Genomic DNA, 15,787 nt, shown 5'->3' with positions numbered 1-15,787 from the left:
GAGGCTGACGCAAGATCCACACGACCTCCTTTTTGTTTTAACATGCATAAACGATAAGTTTGGAAACGCTGGTGGATCTGTTTTAGTTTAAAAACTCCAGGCCGGCATTTCAGTATGGACGGGCACAAAAGAAGTTTGTAAACGATGACATAGACACTCGCAACCACTTGCTGATTGGCTCCTTTTGGTCACGATGTAGTCTTTGCCGAATCGTCAGGCTCAACAACACAACATGGAGGAGCAATAACATGTTTTGACTGTTGTCTCTGCTGACTGCTGTTGTGCGGTTAAATGTCATTTTACTATGATACAACTGTGGTCACATGTTATGCTTTAGTATGAATGGGGATTAAACATGATACGGAGCCGAAATGATATGGTAGGAGACCATTTTAAAACAGAGTAGCCTGTGTGTGTGTGTGTGTGTGTGTGTGTGTGTGTGTGTGTGTGTGTGTGTGTGTGTGTGTGTGTGTGTGTGTGTGTGTGTGTGTGTGTGTGTGTGTGTGTGTGTGTGTGTGTGTGTGTGTGTGTGTTGGTGGTGTGTGTGTGTCTGTCTGTCCTTGGAGGAAATGATGACTCCTCAGGTTAAAACTTCTTATCTGCAGATTTTCTGGTTTTGCTGCTGAAACCTAAATTGAAAGATTACATGCCTCTCCGTTGGCTGATTAAAGTGTATTACACCCGCTGCTTTAAATAAAATGGGTAAAGGTAGGTTGTCAAACAACAACCCAGGGTGTCGTTGTCAGTTCCTAACAGGTTCATATTTCTGAAATACCTGAAACTCCTGAGAATAATGATATTGTAGCCGGATATGAACATAACAGAGACTTTTAGGGTTCTCGCTGTACTGAAATAAAATATGCTTTAATAATAATTGCAGCCTAGTCATGGTTGCACAGTCTTGGTGTAAATTATTGGCACAATTATCTGTGTAACGCCTTAATGGTTCACATTCTTTCAATAAAATTCATGTTATTAACGCACAGTTGTGTGTTTCCTGACATTTATAGAGCTACCCTGAAGATATTATATGAAACCGACTTTCACAATTCTCTTAACTCTTTAAGTATTCCATCTCTGGAAGCAGAGGAAATGAAGTGATTACAATACACACTGACTTTTCCGCTTCTTCCCACCCTTTCTCTCTCTCTCTCTCTCTCTCGGGGCCATGATTTTTTTTGCTGTACTCCCTTGATCACTGTTGTCAAGCTTTGTTTCAATATTATATATCTCTTATATAATGTCTTATCCAACATTGTCAACTGATTCCCTTTCCCCCCTTCTGCCTCGCTCGGACGGCCACAGTCTGCTCTCCGGGCTTCTACGGGCACCGCTGCAGCCAGTCGTGTCCGCAGTGCGTCCACAGCACCGGGCCCTGCCATCACATCACGGGCCACTGTGAGTGCCTGTCCGGCTTCTCCGGCTCTCTGTGCAACCAAGGCAAGTCGCCCTCAGTGTCCCTTTGACCTTTCCCTGCTGTTTCACTAACTGTCAAATTCATTCACTGTGAAGTTTCTGTCCTTGCTGCTAGCAAACGGTAAAGTACAGTTCATATCTGAAAATGTCTTGGCATTTTGTCCTGTCTTAAAATACGAAAATCATATTGAGATGGTAGGAAAATTGCCCGTATTATAAAAACACAAGGCAATGATGCGTTATACATTACAAATGGTATAGTTTTAAAAGTTATGTGCTGCTCCCTACAATATCTCCTAATATTCTGGGCTTTATTAGCAGGATAGTGAACCTTCTCTGTCACAGTGTTTTGTGAAGATGTCTGCAGGTTGTCTGATATTCCTCACTGTGCTTACTGGCTCTAATAAGATCAAGTGACGACCTGCAGCCTCTCCCTCTGGCTTCTTAGCCTTGAAACTTTGAATAATGACTATTATCAATGCGAGCAGGACCAAACTGAAAAAAACTAAAACAAGATCAAGCTTCAACAGGAGCCAGAATATTGCTGAGACCCCCTTTTTTGAGACAAAGGAAACATGAAGTAATGTATCTGTGCCTCGTCCTAACTCAACAAAAAGAGGTGCATGTAAATAGCTTTTCACAAACATGGAGACAAAGACACGAGGAGGCAAGACACCATTAATTCATTCATTAGTTAATTCATTTCAAGACAGCCAGGCAAACTTTTCTTTTTTAATTGTTTTCTGTACTGTTTTAACCAGGTAACAAGACGTTAATGACAGAAAGCATAAAACTTACCTCTGTGCAGTTCCCTGTTTTAGCTCAAGACTTGTTTGATTGGGTTGTGACACTTTTTTAAAAACACATTTGTGTCCTTTTAAATCAACATACATTTTAAATGGAAGATATGTCTGCAAATCAAGGGCTCATGAGTTTGAGCTGGTTGTTTTCTAACCAGAAGGTTGGTGGTTGGATCCCAGATCACCAGTCCCTATATGCTGAGGTGTCATGTGGAGTGGTCAGAAAGGCTAGTAAAGTGCTATATGAATACAAATTCATGTATATGTTTCAGAAGGTTTGTCTTGATAACTGATAATGGATACAAAGTAATGATAGGGTTTCTCTAACGATTCTCTATATGTATCTTGGTTTAGCTCAGAAAAAAGCTGGGCCATACTTTTCCTTTTTCTAATTTAAAATTCAAAGTAACATCATTTTTTTAAGGTGCTATTATCATTAAATTAAGCTCTTTATATGAGACACCAATTATCAGATGCTGGCGTATTTATTGATAAAGAATGAAAATAAAGCAATGCTAATGTTTCTTTGTGATGTTTCTTTGTAGTTATGAAAATTTGTGTTTTATCATATATTGATCATCATTGGCCATAAAGTGCATAAATAACCAGCTCTCCATCACTGCGGAGGAGAGATACCTACAATATACTGTAGATTTTATGTGTAATAATTTACAATTTTTTTTTAAAAGAAATTACAGAAAAGCAGCAGGGGGACTATGGAATTCTCTTTCATGGCTTTGAGCAATGTCTTACAAATAAAAGTTTAATAGGTTAGCTCAAGGAAGAGGGGGGGGGGGGGGGGGGGGAGAGAAATAACGAGAGCCGGTCCTAATTTGTCTGGACTGTAATTACTGGCGTGATGGCCACGAGGGACGAAGGTGGCCAACAACACGCATGTTCTTCTCTTGTTGAGCCCCACCGGCGTCCTCGCTTGTCCTCCGTCCAGCACACAAACCCCCGGCTTAATGAAGCTCTACTGGTGGGTGGAGGCTTGATTCTCCAGAAGCAGCAGGACGGGGGAGCCAGCCTCGTGGCCTAATGACAACCTGCTTGAAGGAGCTTGAAAGAGCTCTCAAGAAGCGGGGGAAAGCCAGTTGAAATGTAATCATTAAAATCACCCCGCATGAAAATGAGTTGGACCCATCCTTTTTGCAGCCAGCTACCTTCTCTGATTCTCTTTATACGAGACTGTTTGATGTATGTGCTGGCGCTGCAGCTCCCTGATCCTGGTGCTTAGACACACCTTGGTCCAATTTGTCCCACGGTCCAACAAGAAAACACAATGGAGGTTTCATAGGAAATTACATGTTTTATTGAATAGTGCCAGGGAGCATTGAAATATTAATTTCATAAAAAATGCATACAGTGGTCTGTGTACATGGTCTATTTTAATTCTGTGGCACATCACTCATGGTGAGTGGAAATGGGGCAGTTGTGCCACCGGAGGCTGTGATCGACTTCTCGTTTTGTCCACAGAACACTTCACTTCATGTACACTCACATAGAACAACAGCATCATTTAGAGGAATGTGTTTACACAGCCTCTCGCAGAATGAGTTTTATTATGTGAAATTGTTCGCAATGATCCAAGTGTGATGTTGTCGCCGCATGTGTGTGATAATATGGAGATGAGAGTTGTTTTTCTCAAAGGGGGGATTTGTCGTTTGTGTATTGTAGTGTGTGCGAGCGGCAGGTATGGGAGGGCCTGCGCCGAGATCTGCCTCTGCACCAACAACGGCACCTGCAACCCCATCGATGGCTCCTGTCAATGCTTCCCCGGCTGGATAGGAGAGGATTGTTCTCAGGGTACGGCCTCTCTCCTTCTCCCCTGTATCCGAATTCCCTCTCTTGTTGTTCTCTCCTCTCTCATTGTCTGTCTCCACTCCTAATTTCTCACTTACCTTCACACACATGAATAATTTAATGAACTACCCTGGCAGATGTAGAACACAGCTTGTTTAAATGATTGTCGTAATGCATTATGCTCTTTGATTCACCACTGTAGGCCAAAGATCAGGAGCAATGCTTTGAGCAGCCATGCAGTGGGAAATTGATGTGTGTGTTAACTGCTCAAAGGACAAATAACCTGTGATCAGATACACGCATGCTTTACCAGTGCTTTAATTTGGGTTATTCATCCTGACACCAGTTTCTATGGGCTTGTGGTCGGGATGATAACACTGGATTCCCTGTATAAAGTATACTGTGGATTATTGAATGTATGTAAGTATGTCGGGAGAATATCTAGGCATTTTCTCTATGTGCTTCAGGTACGTGTTCATGTTCCATGGAGTGTGTGACCATGAGCTTGACTTTGTCTCTGGTGTTTGCAGCCTGTCCCTCTGGGCACTGGGGCCCTGATTGTCTCAACTCATGTAATTGCCACAACAGCGCCCAGTGCAGTGCCTACGACGGGGAGTGCAGGTGCAGCCCCGGCTGGACCGGACTCTACTGTACCCAGCGTGAGTCTCATTACATCCAGTCAGTAGACAAACACTGTCCTCTACTGGCGGTGCAACAGAACTGCTGCGGATGACGAATGAAAAACAAGTTTGGTTTTCGCAGAGACAACTGGATGATGTTAGGTTTTAATTTACAAGTTTATTTTAGCGGGAGCAACATCACAATAAAACTAATGGTCACTTCATTATTTTTGTTATTATACATTCCAGTCATTCACCAAGAATAATGAAGATCATCAACATCAGTCCACTAATATGAATTCCATTATCTATCACCCCAAGGGGGTTTATTCACGTCTCTCTTTTAATGGGGCAACGTTCCTGTTATTGTGCAGGGAAATAACATTTGTTTAACTGTTTTTTTTCTTCATATCTTACTATTTCAAATTGTCTTGTTGTTTCTCTCCTCCCCGATGTAACCTAAACAGGATAAATGCATTTTCTGCTGAAGCAGGAAACGATTAATTTCCACTCATCTCAATGTCCTTTATTGAGCATGCTGAGATAGAATGGTATTGATTTTCCTGTTCTCTCAATATGACCTTGACTCTTTACATTGTCGTCCCCTCCCTTTTTTTTCTATCCAAACCTCCCACCCTTACATTTTATCCTTCCCAGGCTGTCCTTCAGGATTCTACGGCAGGGACTGCTCTGAGGTCTGCCGCTGCCAGAATGGCGCGGACTGTGACCACATCACTGGCCAGTGCGCTTGCCGAACAGGTTTCATCGGGACGAGCTGTGAGCAGAGTTGAGTAGGCCCAGCGCATTTTAGCTCTGTGCAAAATTACCCTGTGGGCAGTGTGGTTGTGTTCTATAAACACTTTGGCTCTCACTCTTGAAGTGCTTTAATTTTGATGGATTTAGTAATGCACCTCTCTCCCATGCAGAGTGTCCTGCTGGCACATTTGGATATGGTTGCCAGCAGCTGTGTGAGTGCCTGAACAATGCTACCTGTGACTATGTGACTGGAACGTGCTACTGCAGCGCCGGATATAAAGGCATCCGTTGTGATCAAGGTGAGGGGTGATGGAGATGATCGAGGCTCTCCAGTGTATGGTCACTCGAGCGCAGATGTGTACGTGCTGTTTAAGCTACTCACTGTCTACGTTTTCTCTGTAGCAGCTCTGATGATGGAGGAGCTGAACCCGTATACCAAAATTAGCCCTGCGCGAGGCTCGGAGCGCCATTCGGCGGGGGCCGTCATGGGCATCATCTTCCTCCTCCTCATCATCATGGCCATGCTCAGTCTGTTTGTGTGGTACAGACAGAGGCAGAGGGACAAAGGTCACGAGATCCAGCCCAGCGTGTCGTACACACAGGCTATGCACATCACCAGCACTGACTATTCCCTATCCGGTAAGATGCTTTTACAGACTTACTTACTATGAATAAATGGTATACAAACATTTATCCTCAAATTAAAATATATTTTTCATTCATTATATTTAATTTATTTAGGTTAAAACCATAGACTGTATATAAAGATGGACGCCCGACTCCAATTTCTCCTACTATCCAGAGATGAAGCTAAAACATCCTGGATATGAAAGCTGTCATCTTGTGCAGTGAGAGCCAGGGTTTGCAGGGCCGTTACAGGGTCAGTTATAACATTTCAGAGCTTTTTTTATAGCATCAAATAACTAAATAAACTCATTGGAAAATTTAGCACTTGGGTAGTGTGATGAGCCACCTAAAATGACAGAAACCCTCTTTCTGTTGACTTTTTAGTTTGTCACATTCATTAACATGGAGGAGGCAGGGTTTATGGAGGCAGGGTTTTATCTTTGGCCTCACTTTAGTGGAGCTATTCCATCTTTATATGCAGTGTACGGTAAAATAAATAATGTGTTAAATTGTCCATTCTTATCAGTACTTTTAAGATAGTAGACACAAATATTTCATGCATAAAGCCACGCGTTGGGTTTTTCACTTTTCTAAAGCTGTCGTTTGAACCCTCAGAGTGTGGCAGCACTGTAGCAATGAGGACCAGTGCTGCAGAAGTCAATCCGAGCCAGAGCAGCGGCAGCGGCAGTGGCCAGTGCTTCGCCAACCCCAGCTATCACACTGTGGCCCAGTGTAACGTTGTGTCAACCATTTCCAACAACCTGGATGGTACCCTGATCCTCAAAGTATGACAGTCCTGAGTGTTCCCGTACAATTTCTGACAGTAACGTGCCAAAGAATGAAGCAACACCAAACTGTGCTCTTCCTTCCGCAGTCAAGCACCCTGAAAAGCAGAAACGGCTCCGAGTGGAGAGCCTACTGCAACCTGAACGACCTAGGTCGGTTCTCCTCTCTCTTGTCATGACACACCACACATACACTGTGAATTTGGACTGTACAGTATATAGGAGTTTGACTTCAAGGGCAAAAGCGCACGTGTCGTTAGCGCAAGCCTTATATTGCCGTCAGCCTGGACAGAGCTACCCTGCTGTGAATGACGATGAACCCGGGGTTTCTCTTGTTAGACGTGACCTTTGCTCTGGTTTTGATAAGATATGCGGGTGGGACAGAGAAATCAGTGGAGCAGAGGTGAGAGCGGGTCAGTGTGAGCTCATTACTCTTCTTTCACTTCCCCCAGTTGCACAATTCTCTTTGATGACTTGCACTGGGTCAAACAGTGCACTCCCGCTCCGTGGATTGTGGAACATTAAGTGTGATCGTTAAATTACTTATTAATAACTCACATCTCAGCGGACAGATGTATTAGGGAGATGTTAGTATGTATTGAACATATTTTCAACAGGTCAACACACGTATATCATGGGCATTTTAATGGGTGAGTCTGGAAACTTTTCGCGGACCAAGGACCCTGTTTTGTGAACCACTGGTACAGATGATGAATGGATAGCTATTACTGTTGACTACTTTAACAAAAATTTCCTATTATGACCACATTTTGTTTTGCAACCCTTAATTTAATAATACAGTGTTTATAAATGTAAGTAGAGGGTATTCATGTAAGGTTTTACTAAGATTACACTTTAAAAACACAGATCCTGCATATGGTCTATTGATTTGTCTTGGTAACAAACTGGAGGAGATTATAAAATATAAAAACTATGCTTGTGTTCTGAAATAAAGAATCATTACAGCCACACCACATGCAAAAATCTAAATATCTACAATTAATGTTTTGTCATGCCGGACTTAAAAGTCAGACTGCTCATTGATTTGCACTTTCCCATTTCGGTGTGGAAGCACAAAGCCCATCAATCACACTGACAAGCACTGTTGTAGCCTTAGACAGACTTGAATTATATTCGTGATTTCTTGTTTGGGAAATATACCATCATGACCACAATTGGTTATATAAGCTTGTACGCCTTGGGGGGAAAACGTGGTAATGAGCGAGTGAAACATTCAATAACGCCTCACATTCCCATTCCTCATATTCTCCCTGAAAAAAACGCCGCTGTGCTTTAATGAGATATTTCCTGTCAACCTTTGCACATTAAGGGAATTCTTGTGAGATGCCTGACTCTCATGTTTTGACATTTGTTGCAGATGTTCAACAGGGGGAGACACAGACACAGAGAGGGTCGAGAAAAGGTAAATAATTAATTAGAGCAACAATGTGTGTGTGTGTGTGTGTGTGTGTGTGTGTGTGTGTGTGTGTGTGTGTGTGTGTGTGTGTGTGTGTGTGTGTGTGTGTGTGTGTGTGTGTGTGTGTGTGTGTGTGTGTGTGTGTGTGTGTGTGTGTGTGTGGAATCAGCATCACCGGCACCAATAACACATGCTCAACAGCCCGTGTGTCAGCTTCCCTCTTTGGTTTCCCTTCCTCTCCGAAACCCAGAATCCCATAGTCCTTATATTCTCTATGATTTATGCGAAAACCCTCGGCACACTGGACAAAGATCATGGTGGGCTGAGGTTTTGATCCAAGGGTAATTGCTCTCTGTGGCTCGGTGCCTGGTCCGTCATTTTGTCTCCCACACTGCAGTGGGTGGTGAATGTGAGGGACCCGGGGTCTAAAGGCGCGTCGCTGTGGTCTCTAATGAGGCCTCTTATCAGGCTGATGAGACTGTTATGGATGAGACGAGTCTTCCACTCTCTCCCCTTTGTACTGTGATTACTATATACCGCCATTAGTCACCTGTCAGAAACAAAAGAAGAACAACTTCTTCAGGTTGGCGACGAGTTTCATCGGCGTTTTCCCGGCCGCACTGTGACATTGTTTTGAATTCTTGTTCCAATATCACCGTCTAGCTTTAAATACCACAACTATAACCGAGTGACCTCCTCAATTTAGCTGATGCTGAATATGTCTTTGTGTCGTGGCTACTGCAGATTACATCAAGGGCTCCATGTGCAGCAACAGCTCCTGCTCCCTGAACAGTGAGAATCCATACGCCACCATTAGAGACCCACCAGGGCTCGCTTGCAAGCACACAGAGAGCAGCTATGTGGAGATGAAGTCCCCCTCCCACCGTGAAGTGCCCTTTGGAGGCACTGCCACCCTCCTGGGCAGTGCGAGCAGGAACGTCTATGATGTTGGTGAGTGAGTTGTTGCTGTGATGTGTGGAGCTCTGCGGGCTCCTGCAGCTCATGGCCTCTCTGGTCCCGCCCCCCCTGCTGGGAGCCTGCACGGACTTTGTAAGCCTTGATAAGAGGAAGTGTGAGCTGCCTCTCTATTGCATGCACCTCCACTTTGTCTCTTTTTCTTTGGCCTGTGCCCGTCACTCTCCAGCCGTTTTCCGACATGAGCTCCAGAGAATGTCGGCACAATGCAGTGGGATATTCTCCTCTCAAAAATGTTAACTACAGAGACATCTCTGGAGCATATGAATACATATTAATTCCTCTTCAGAGATCACATGTTTTTGTTTTTTTTAATGCAATTCAACACAGGCATCGGGTCTTATCACTAAAACCTCTCATGACACCTTTGTCTGTGTCTTCACTACCAGGACATATTTATATTCCTTTTATTTTTTCCATTTTGCGTCTATTAGAAATGACTCGAACGGGCCATTTACATTTTAACCAGGGTCATTACCGGGGGTCTGGGTCGAGAAACAAAAAGTCTGGAGCCTCATAATTGAACATATACGTTCTCACATACAGCCCCTCCGGACAATGTCAGGAGGAGATTATCCAGAGCCCAGCGCATGCCTGAAAGCAACTCGAGTGTCACACACTTTGACTATTTTACACTCTTCTTTCCCACACTATCACAGAGCCAACCGTGAGCGTCCTGCAGGGACCCAATGGAATGGCGACCGGCTTCTCCCAGAGCCCCTACGACCTTCCCCGCGGCAGCCACATCCCAAGCCACTACGACATCCTGCCCATGCGTCACAGCCCGACACACACACCTCCTCCAGCCCCAGAGAGCCCCAGCTCCCTGCTGTAGAGGACTCACCGTGCACCTGGCCCTGACATGCGTGCCGGCATCCAGGCAGCGTTCAGCCAACTTTCAACCAACGGCCCTCCCTCTGTCTCCGTGTGTTTGATTTTAGATACTGAGATGTTGAGATGAAGGGACAGCCACTGCTCCTCTTGGACCCTGCTCTCTTTGGCTCCCTCACTCACTGTCTCTCTGCCCTGAAGGAGGGAGGGGGAGGAAAGAGTGTCCCACACACCAGCGAACCATCCATCCGTTTTATTTTCTTATAGAAACTGATTGCTCAAACTGCTGCCCGGCCTCTTTATGGACCTCCTGAAGTGGAACATAATGGTTCCAGACAGCATCAAGGGCGGCATATATGGATTGTTTGAAGAGATTATTTACAGGGAGAGCGCTATACTCCAACTCATTTTGGCCCAATGCTCTAGGTTTACTATTCAAGGGCAGCCAAGTGTTCATAATATCCCATAAGGTGATTTCCTCCACTGGAAGGAAGGTACAGAAACCTTGACCGTGTCAAAGCAGGCAGGGATTTATCACATAGAGACAACAGAGTTAATGGTTCTTCACTGCGTGCAGCCGTGATTATGATCATCTACTCTGAGGTAAAGGAACATTCAGTCATATAGTAGAGGACACTGTTCTTAATGTTAAACATGGAAACCTAGCTGAGAGTGAACCGAGTGTGATGAAGCATGGATAAATAATGAAATATTGTAATGGTCCTTTATTCATTTTCATTCTGTTATGACCACACTGATGATTCCAATGTGATCTGTGTCACGCCAGAGATTCTTTTGAAGTTGCAGTGGGAAGTAGAATATCACTCGGTAGAGCTCATATCTCCGCCAAGGGCCAACAGTCCCCTTAAGATCAATCAAGCTGCACCAAACTCCACAGTCATAGAGATCGTTTCCCTAAATGTTTGTGATTTTTATCATCAAGATCCATTATGTATTCCTTTGGGAAAAGGTGAAAACGTTGAGAAATATATTGCAATTTTAAAGAAAGCAGAAAAAAGGTGAATACAATCCTGGATCCCCCTCCTGATCTGGATCCACACCAAAGTTTGATGAGCTCCTCCCACATCACATCCCTCCACCAAGTTTTGTGTCAATCCGTTCATTACTTTTCATTTAATCTTGCTCATAAAAAGACATAGAAACAAGGGGACAGGGATGAAAACGTAACCTCCGTGGCAAAGGTAACAAAATAAAGGATGATAAATTTCAAAAAGACACCAAATTAAAAGCTGTTATCGCAGAGATTGGGATTTAAAAGTCATTCCTTTTTGTAGAATATTTTCAGAATCAGGTAAATGAACGAAATCAGGATATTTAATTTATACTTACTGGCCAGTACTTGTTTTTTTATCTCACTTACACACAAACAAACAAATGGGTGAAAACGTAACATACTTGGCGGAGGTACTGAGGCCCAGTGTAGCCAGAGATGTATTCAGGTCGCCAGTGTTCTTCAGTTACACACACACACACACACACACATATTACACACACACACTAGGTCTAAAGTTTGGATTTTGCCCCACACTGATGAAGTTATCAGATCTTGTGTTGATTTCTATGTGAAAGTATTTTCTTGCAAATGTCTTTAAGTTTTTTGAAATATTGGGTGTTGAGACGGGGATTGCTTTGACCTTTTATGTTTTATATTTATAAAGCTAATTGTTTATTTATTGATTTATATTAGTGATGGTGAATCTTTATCAATGTGACACTAGGATTAAAAAAAAAAGATGAGCATGATCAGATAATGGATACCCACTGATGTAGATAACACACAATTTATCTTCTTGTGAGATGATCTGTGTCATTTTGTGAACCGTTTTTGAAGTTATTTATCTATCATGTTCTTTCTCTCTCTGTCCGACTGTAAATTTAAAATAAGATTTCATCCGACCAATTCTAGAGCTACAGATACCTGTGCAGTATTTACAAAGGGTAACCATATGTAAAAAGTCCATTTAAAAAAAAAAAAAAACGTTTATGTTTGTATCAGGATAATTAGCTTATTTATTAAACTGGATTTACTAATTCACTATGTGAATTCCATTTCACCCTCTGTAGAAGCAATAACATGTTGACAATCGATGTCCGGTCAGCGTTTCATTAGTGCTGGACATCATCTCTTACCATCTTTGACCAGTGTGGTGACAGTGAATCATACTTTGTGACTGTTTTCCCTCCCAGGAAGGTTTTTCCAGTTGCTGTCATATCAATGCTGCTTGTTGTTTTGCTACATACATTTAAAATTAAAAGCCTTCTCTGCCATCAGAATCTGCTTCAGTCAGGTTAATACCCTGGAGGGATGGAAGATGAGTTTGAATGAATTTACAGCTCGACGGGACGTGTCTCTCTTCATCTGTTGCTCTGAATATTAAAATGTCAACACAATGCATGTTGACAAGACTGAGTGATGCTGGTGGATGAAGAAGTCCACTCTCATTCCATGCAAGTCCATAATGGAGTGTTTACAATCTCTGACCTACTTCTGGCCTTGTTTAAAAGTATCAGTGTTTTGAGCCTATGTGGAGAATCACATTATTTTTGTTAAACTTCTTCCAGATTCATGAATGAGTCGCCTTCAACAGTTACTTTTAGAGAGGGGACAACTACAAGATTAGTTTTCAAAGGTCTATTACGTTTGTGATTATATGTGAAGTTTTTCATCAGATGTTTGGACATTTGTGAAAAACTTTATTCCGAATCTCCCTCACATTTCAAACATTTTAAAAGAAAGGTTTCCCACATGGAGTCGGTGCCACCGGTATTGAGTTTCTAATTATCTTGGGCTACGTCCATACTTTAAACACTCACACATCATTTTGGACCAATTCACACAAGGAGCTGCATGCTGTGTTGTTGTACTAAGTGATTCAGACTGATAACGGTGCTGTGCCAAAACTACACCTCTACAGTGTGTGCTGTTGGTACTGCTGAGACAATGTAATCAGATAACGAAAATCCAGCTGAAGAAGTAGTGTTGTGTGTTATCACCTATCAGATGTGTATCAGATGTGTTTATCAGAAAACACTAAGCAGCAGTTTGTAATTCCAACAGATTTATGCAACTCTGGGAACTTAATCACAACGGAAACTTTAATCACAGCCATCGTTAAATAAACAACAGAAATACAGTGTTCGCATTACACAAGGATTAACTGCTCTTGGGCCTGCAGTTGTTCAACACCAAGCCACCTTTCAAATCAATGAGACGGCAGCTTGACTCATGCACAGCGTTATAACAAACACTGACAGTGATGTCACAAGGTCCTAGAGTACACATATTCATCACTGTTGCGTGTACACAGATTGAAGCACCAGTGGTCAGCAAAGGTTCTAGGAGGGGTTAGGTTATTCTTTTATTTCCCTATGAACCTGTCCATCAGGTCTGCATTAAACAACACAATTGTTCATAAATTGATTTAGCCCTATGCAAATTGCAAACAAAATGATATGTCTTCGTGTGACATCACATGCACGCAGCAATGAAACATGTAATAGGAGAACAAATTAAATATTACAGTATGTCACAGAGCTGCAGTGTTTTCTAGGCACTAAGTGAGCTATTGGTCATTTGCAGTAAAAACTATAATGTAGCCTGAACGTAGTTTCACAGTAGATTTGTTAGTGATTATTTAACAAGTTGTCTCCAAGGAAAGTGAGGATATTCTGATTCTGGGAGGTGGGGTAAACTCCCTCGTTCTGGTTCTGGTTGGTTATTGGGATCTTTTAGCTCCACGGCTGATGGACACGCTGCCCAGCTGACGGCCAACAAGCCCTGAGTGATGCCCCACGGAAGGGAAATCCAGCCACTAAGTCACAGAGCTAATGGACTGAATACGTGCAAGTACCTCAGAGAGAGTGAGAGGAACAGGGAGAGACGAGGTCATCAGCGACGGGAGCAATCAAAGAGATTTACATTTAGGGGCAGTTTGTTCAATATCCTCTGAAACTGTGTGATTCCTCACCACTCAGGGAGAAAGAGATCAAACAGGGATTTTGTTAAAGTTCTTAGATGTCAGATGGAGATGTGGACAGAAGATGAAAGGTAAAGAGTTTTCAAGCTTTGAAAATCAGACTCTTCCCTGCAGCATGACATTTCTCTGGAGAGGGACCAAATCCACGACTCCCGTTCAAATTCAGACATGAATACCCCTGTTCCTGGATCACTGGGAATTTAAATTGTCTGACGGTTGACTGATTGTTTAGCCATTCTGTAAAATGATTGGTCAGATTTCATTGCAGAGCAACATCCAATAATATAAATCTAAACTTTTATGGAAAACTGGATTCATAATTCCTCATCTGGCCACATCTGTGCCATCATTTCTAATTTAGCTGTCTCCGAACACATTTATATTTCAGGCATAAAATGAATCCTGACAGGATGTAACCAGGATTATAATTCTGAGTCAGACGTTTGAAGGTAAAAAGTTCACATGTAGATCTTTAGCTGAAGTGAAAAGGGGAGGGTTTTCAGAGACTGAGCCAGGATGGACGATTGGAGCAGGATGTGTAGAGAGACTGACACGAGAGGAAGGCAGGTGAGGATCTGGGTTGTGGGAGCAAACTGGAGCAGCAGGATGTAATGGACCTGAAGCAGAGCACAGCATTAGGCAAACATGAAGATATTAGATAAGGAGTGTTGTTGGTAGCACAGTAAGCTCCACAGTACACTCCTCTGCCTGGATCAGCAAATATAAAGACATACGCTCTGTCTAAATTAGAGAGGTCTGCACACGTGATACTATTTCACAGCTATTTCCACATTGGTTCAAATCTGAGGTCTCCGGAGTTGATTCTTTTCCGTATGAGACCGACAGAAGATTGATGCTTGAGTTACCCTCAGGTCAACAACATCACAACTATAGGTGAAATGATATTGCAGCTGTTCATATAGATGTTTATCTGAGGCGTCTGTTTCAATGGTATTTTGTATTTTTGAGAAAACTCACTGCAGACGTCCCGCCTCCTCAGGTGACGTTAGTGGTGAGGTGCTGGTGATGAACTCACTGAAGAGACGTGAATAGAATTAGTTATTTCCAGCTATTGTATGCAGATATATCTTTGATAGATTCACATATGTAAACCAGTAATTTTCCACGACAGGGGCCTACACAGGGATTATTATTTATTACCCAGTTTATGGCCGTGAAGGACAATATTAATCCAATCCCAAGTCCCCTCATGAATTTACAGTCTCCTGGTGATAGAGGTTATTATCGGGTTTGTCTCACTTGTGGAGCCATGTCGCCCTCGGTTGCAGTCAGAGAAGCCTTCACTGGGCCTTCTTGTAAAACTCCCAGTTCAAACATGGTGTTCAGTCATCTGGAGAACACACTCTGCACACACACACAAATCTTGAGTGGAGATGAATGGACGACCTCGTGTTTCAGTGTTAAGTAACATGAATGTAGCGCAGCTCAATATCCCAAACATTTCACCAGATTGTCCATTAAAGTGAATCAACACACGTTAAAAACACAACCTTCATGCATACAGGGATAAACTCTGCCGTTCCTCTTGTTCTCCAGCAGGGAGCAGTGGTTGTGTACAACAGCGTGATTCAGTGAGGACCGTTTGAGAATTGAAAGCAGACAGAGTTTATACTTGTGTTTTCTCTTTACACGCGGTGTTTAATGAACTCATCAAAGTTCATACAAATATCATTCAAAGGTTACGTGATTGTCATTGGTTTAGATTATGTAGGAGTTGATACCCTCTACACCATCACGT

The 15,787-nt window shown here is 42.8% G+C and overlaps 1 protein-coding gene across 1 annotated transcript in view; it reads left to right on the top strand.

Annotated features, from left to right (window-relative positions):
- Nucleotides 1–10,034, top strand: part of megf11 (multiple EGF-like-domains 11) — a 54,238-nt gene extending 44,204 nt beyond the window's left edge. Inside the window, exons 12-22 of the mRNA XM_053426858.1 lie at nt 1,306–1,440; nt 3,894–4,022; nt 4,550–4,678; nt 5,297–5,425; nt 5,566–5,694; nt 5,798–6,034; nt 6,638–6,807; nt 6,897–6,960; nt 8,186–8,230; nt 8,969–9,175; nt 9,859–10,034. Coding sequence (XP_053282833.1) covers nt 1,306–1,440; nt 3,894–4,022; nt 4,550–4,678; nt 5,297–5,425; nt 5,566–5,694; nt 5,798–6,034; nt 6,638–6,807; nt 6,897–6,960; nt 8,186–8,230; nt 8,969–9,175; nt 9,859–10,034 — 1,550 coding nt within the window. The remainder of the gene's footprint in view (nt 1–1,305; nt 1,441–3,893; nt 4,023–4,549; nt 4,679–5,296; nt 5,426–5,565; nt 5,695–5,797; nt 6,035–6,637; nt 6,808–6,896; nt 6,961–8,185; nt 8,231–8,968; nt 9,176–9,858) is intronic.
- Nucleotides 10,035–15,787: the final 5,753 nt, after the last annotated feature.

Source organism: Pleuronectes platessa, chromosome 7 (assembly GCF_947347685.1).
Source record: "Pleuronectes platessa chromosome 7, fPlePla1.1, whole genome shotgun sequence".
Lineage (NCBI taxonomy): Eukaryota > Metazoa > Chordata > Actinopteri > Pleuronectiformes > Pleuronectidae > Pleuronectes > Pleuronectes platessa.
The sequence above is the reverse complement of the archived record's forward strand: the minus strand, read 5'-3'. Positions and strand labels throughout refer to the sequence as shown.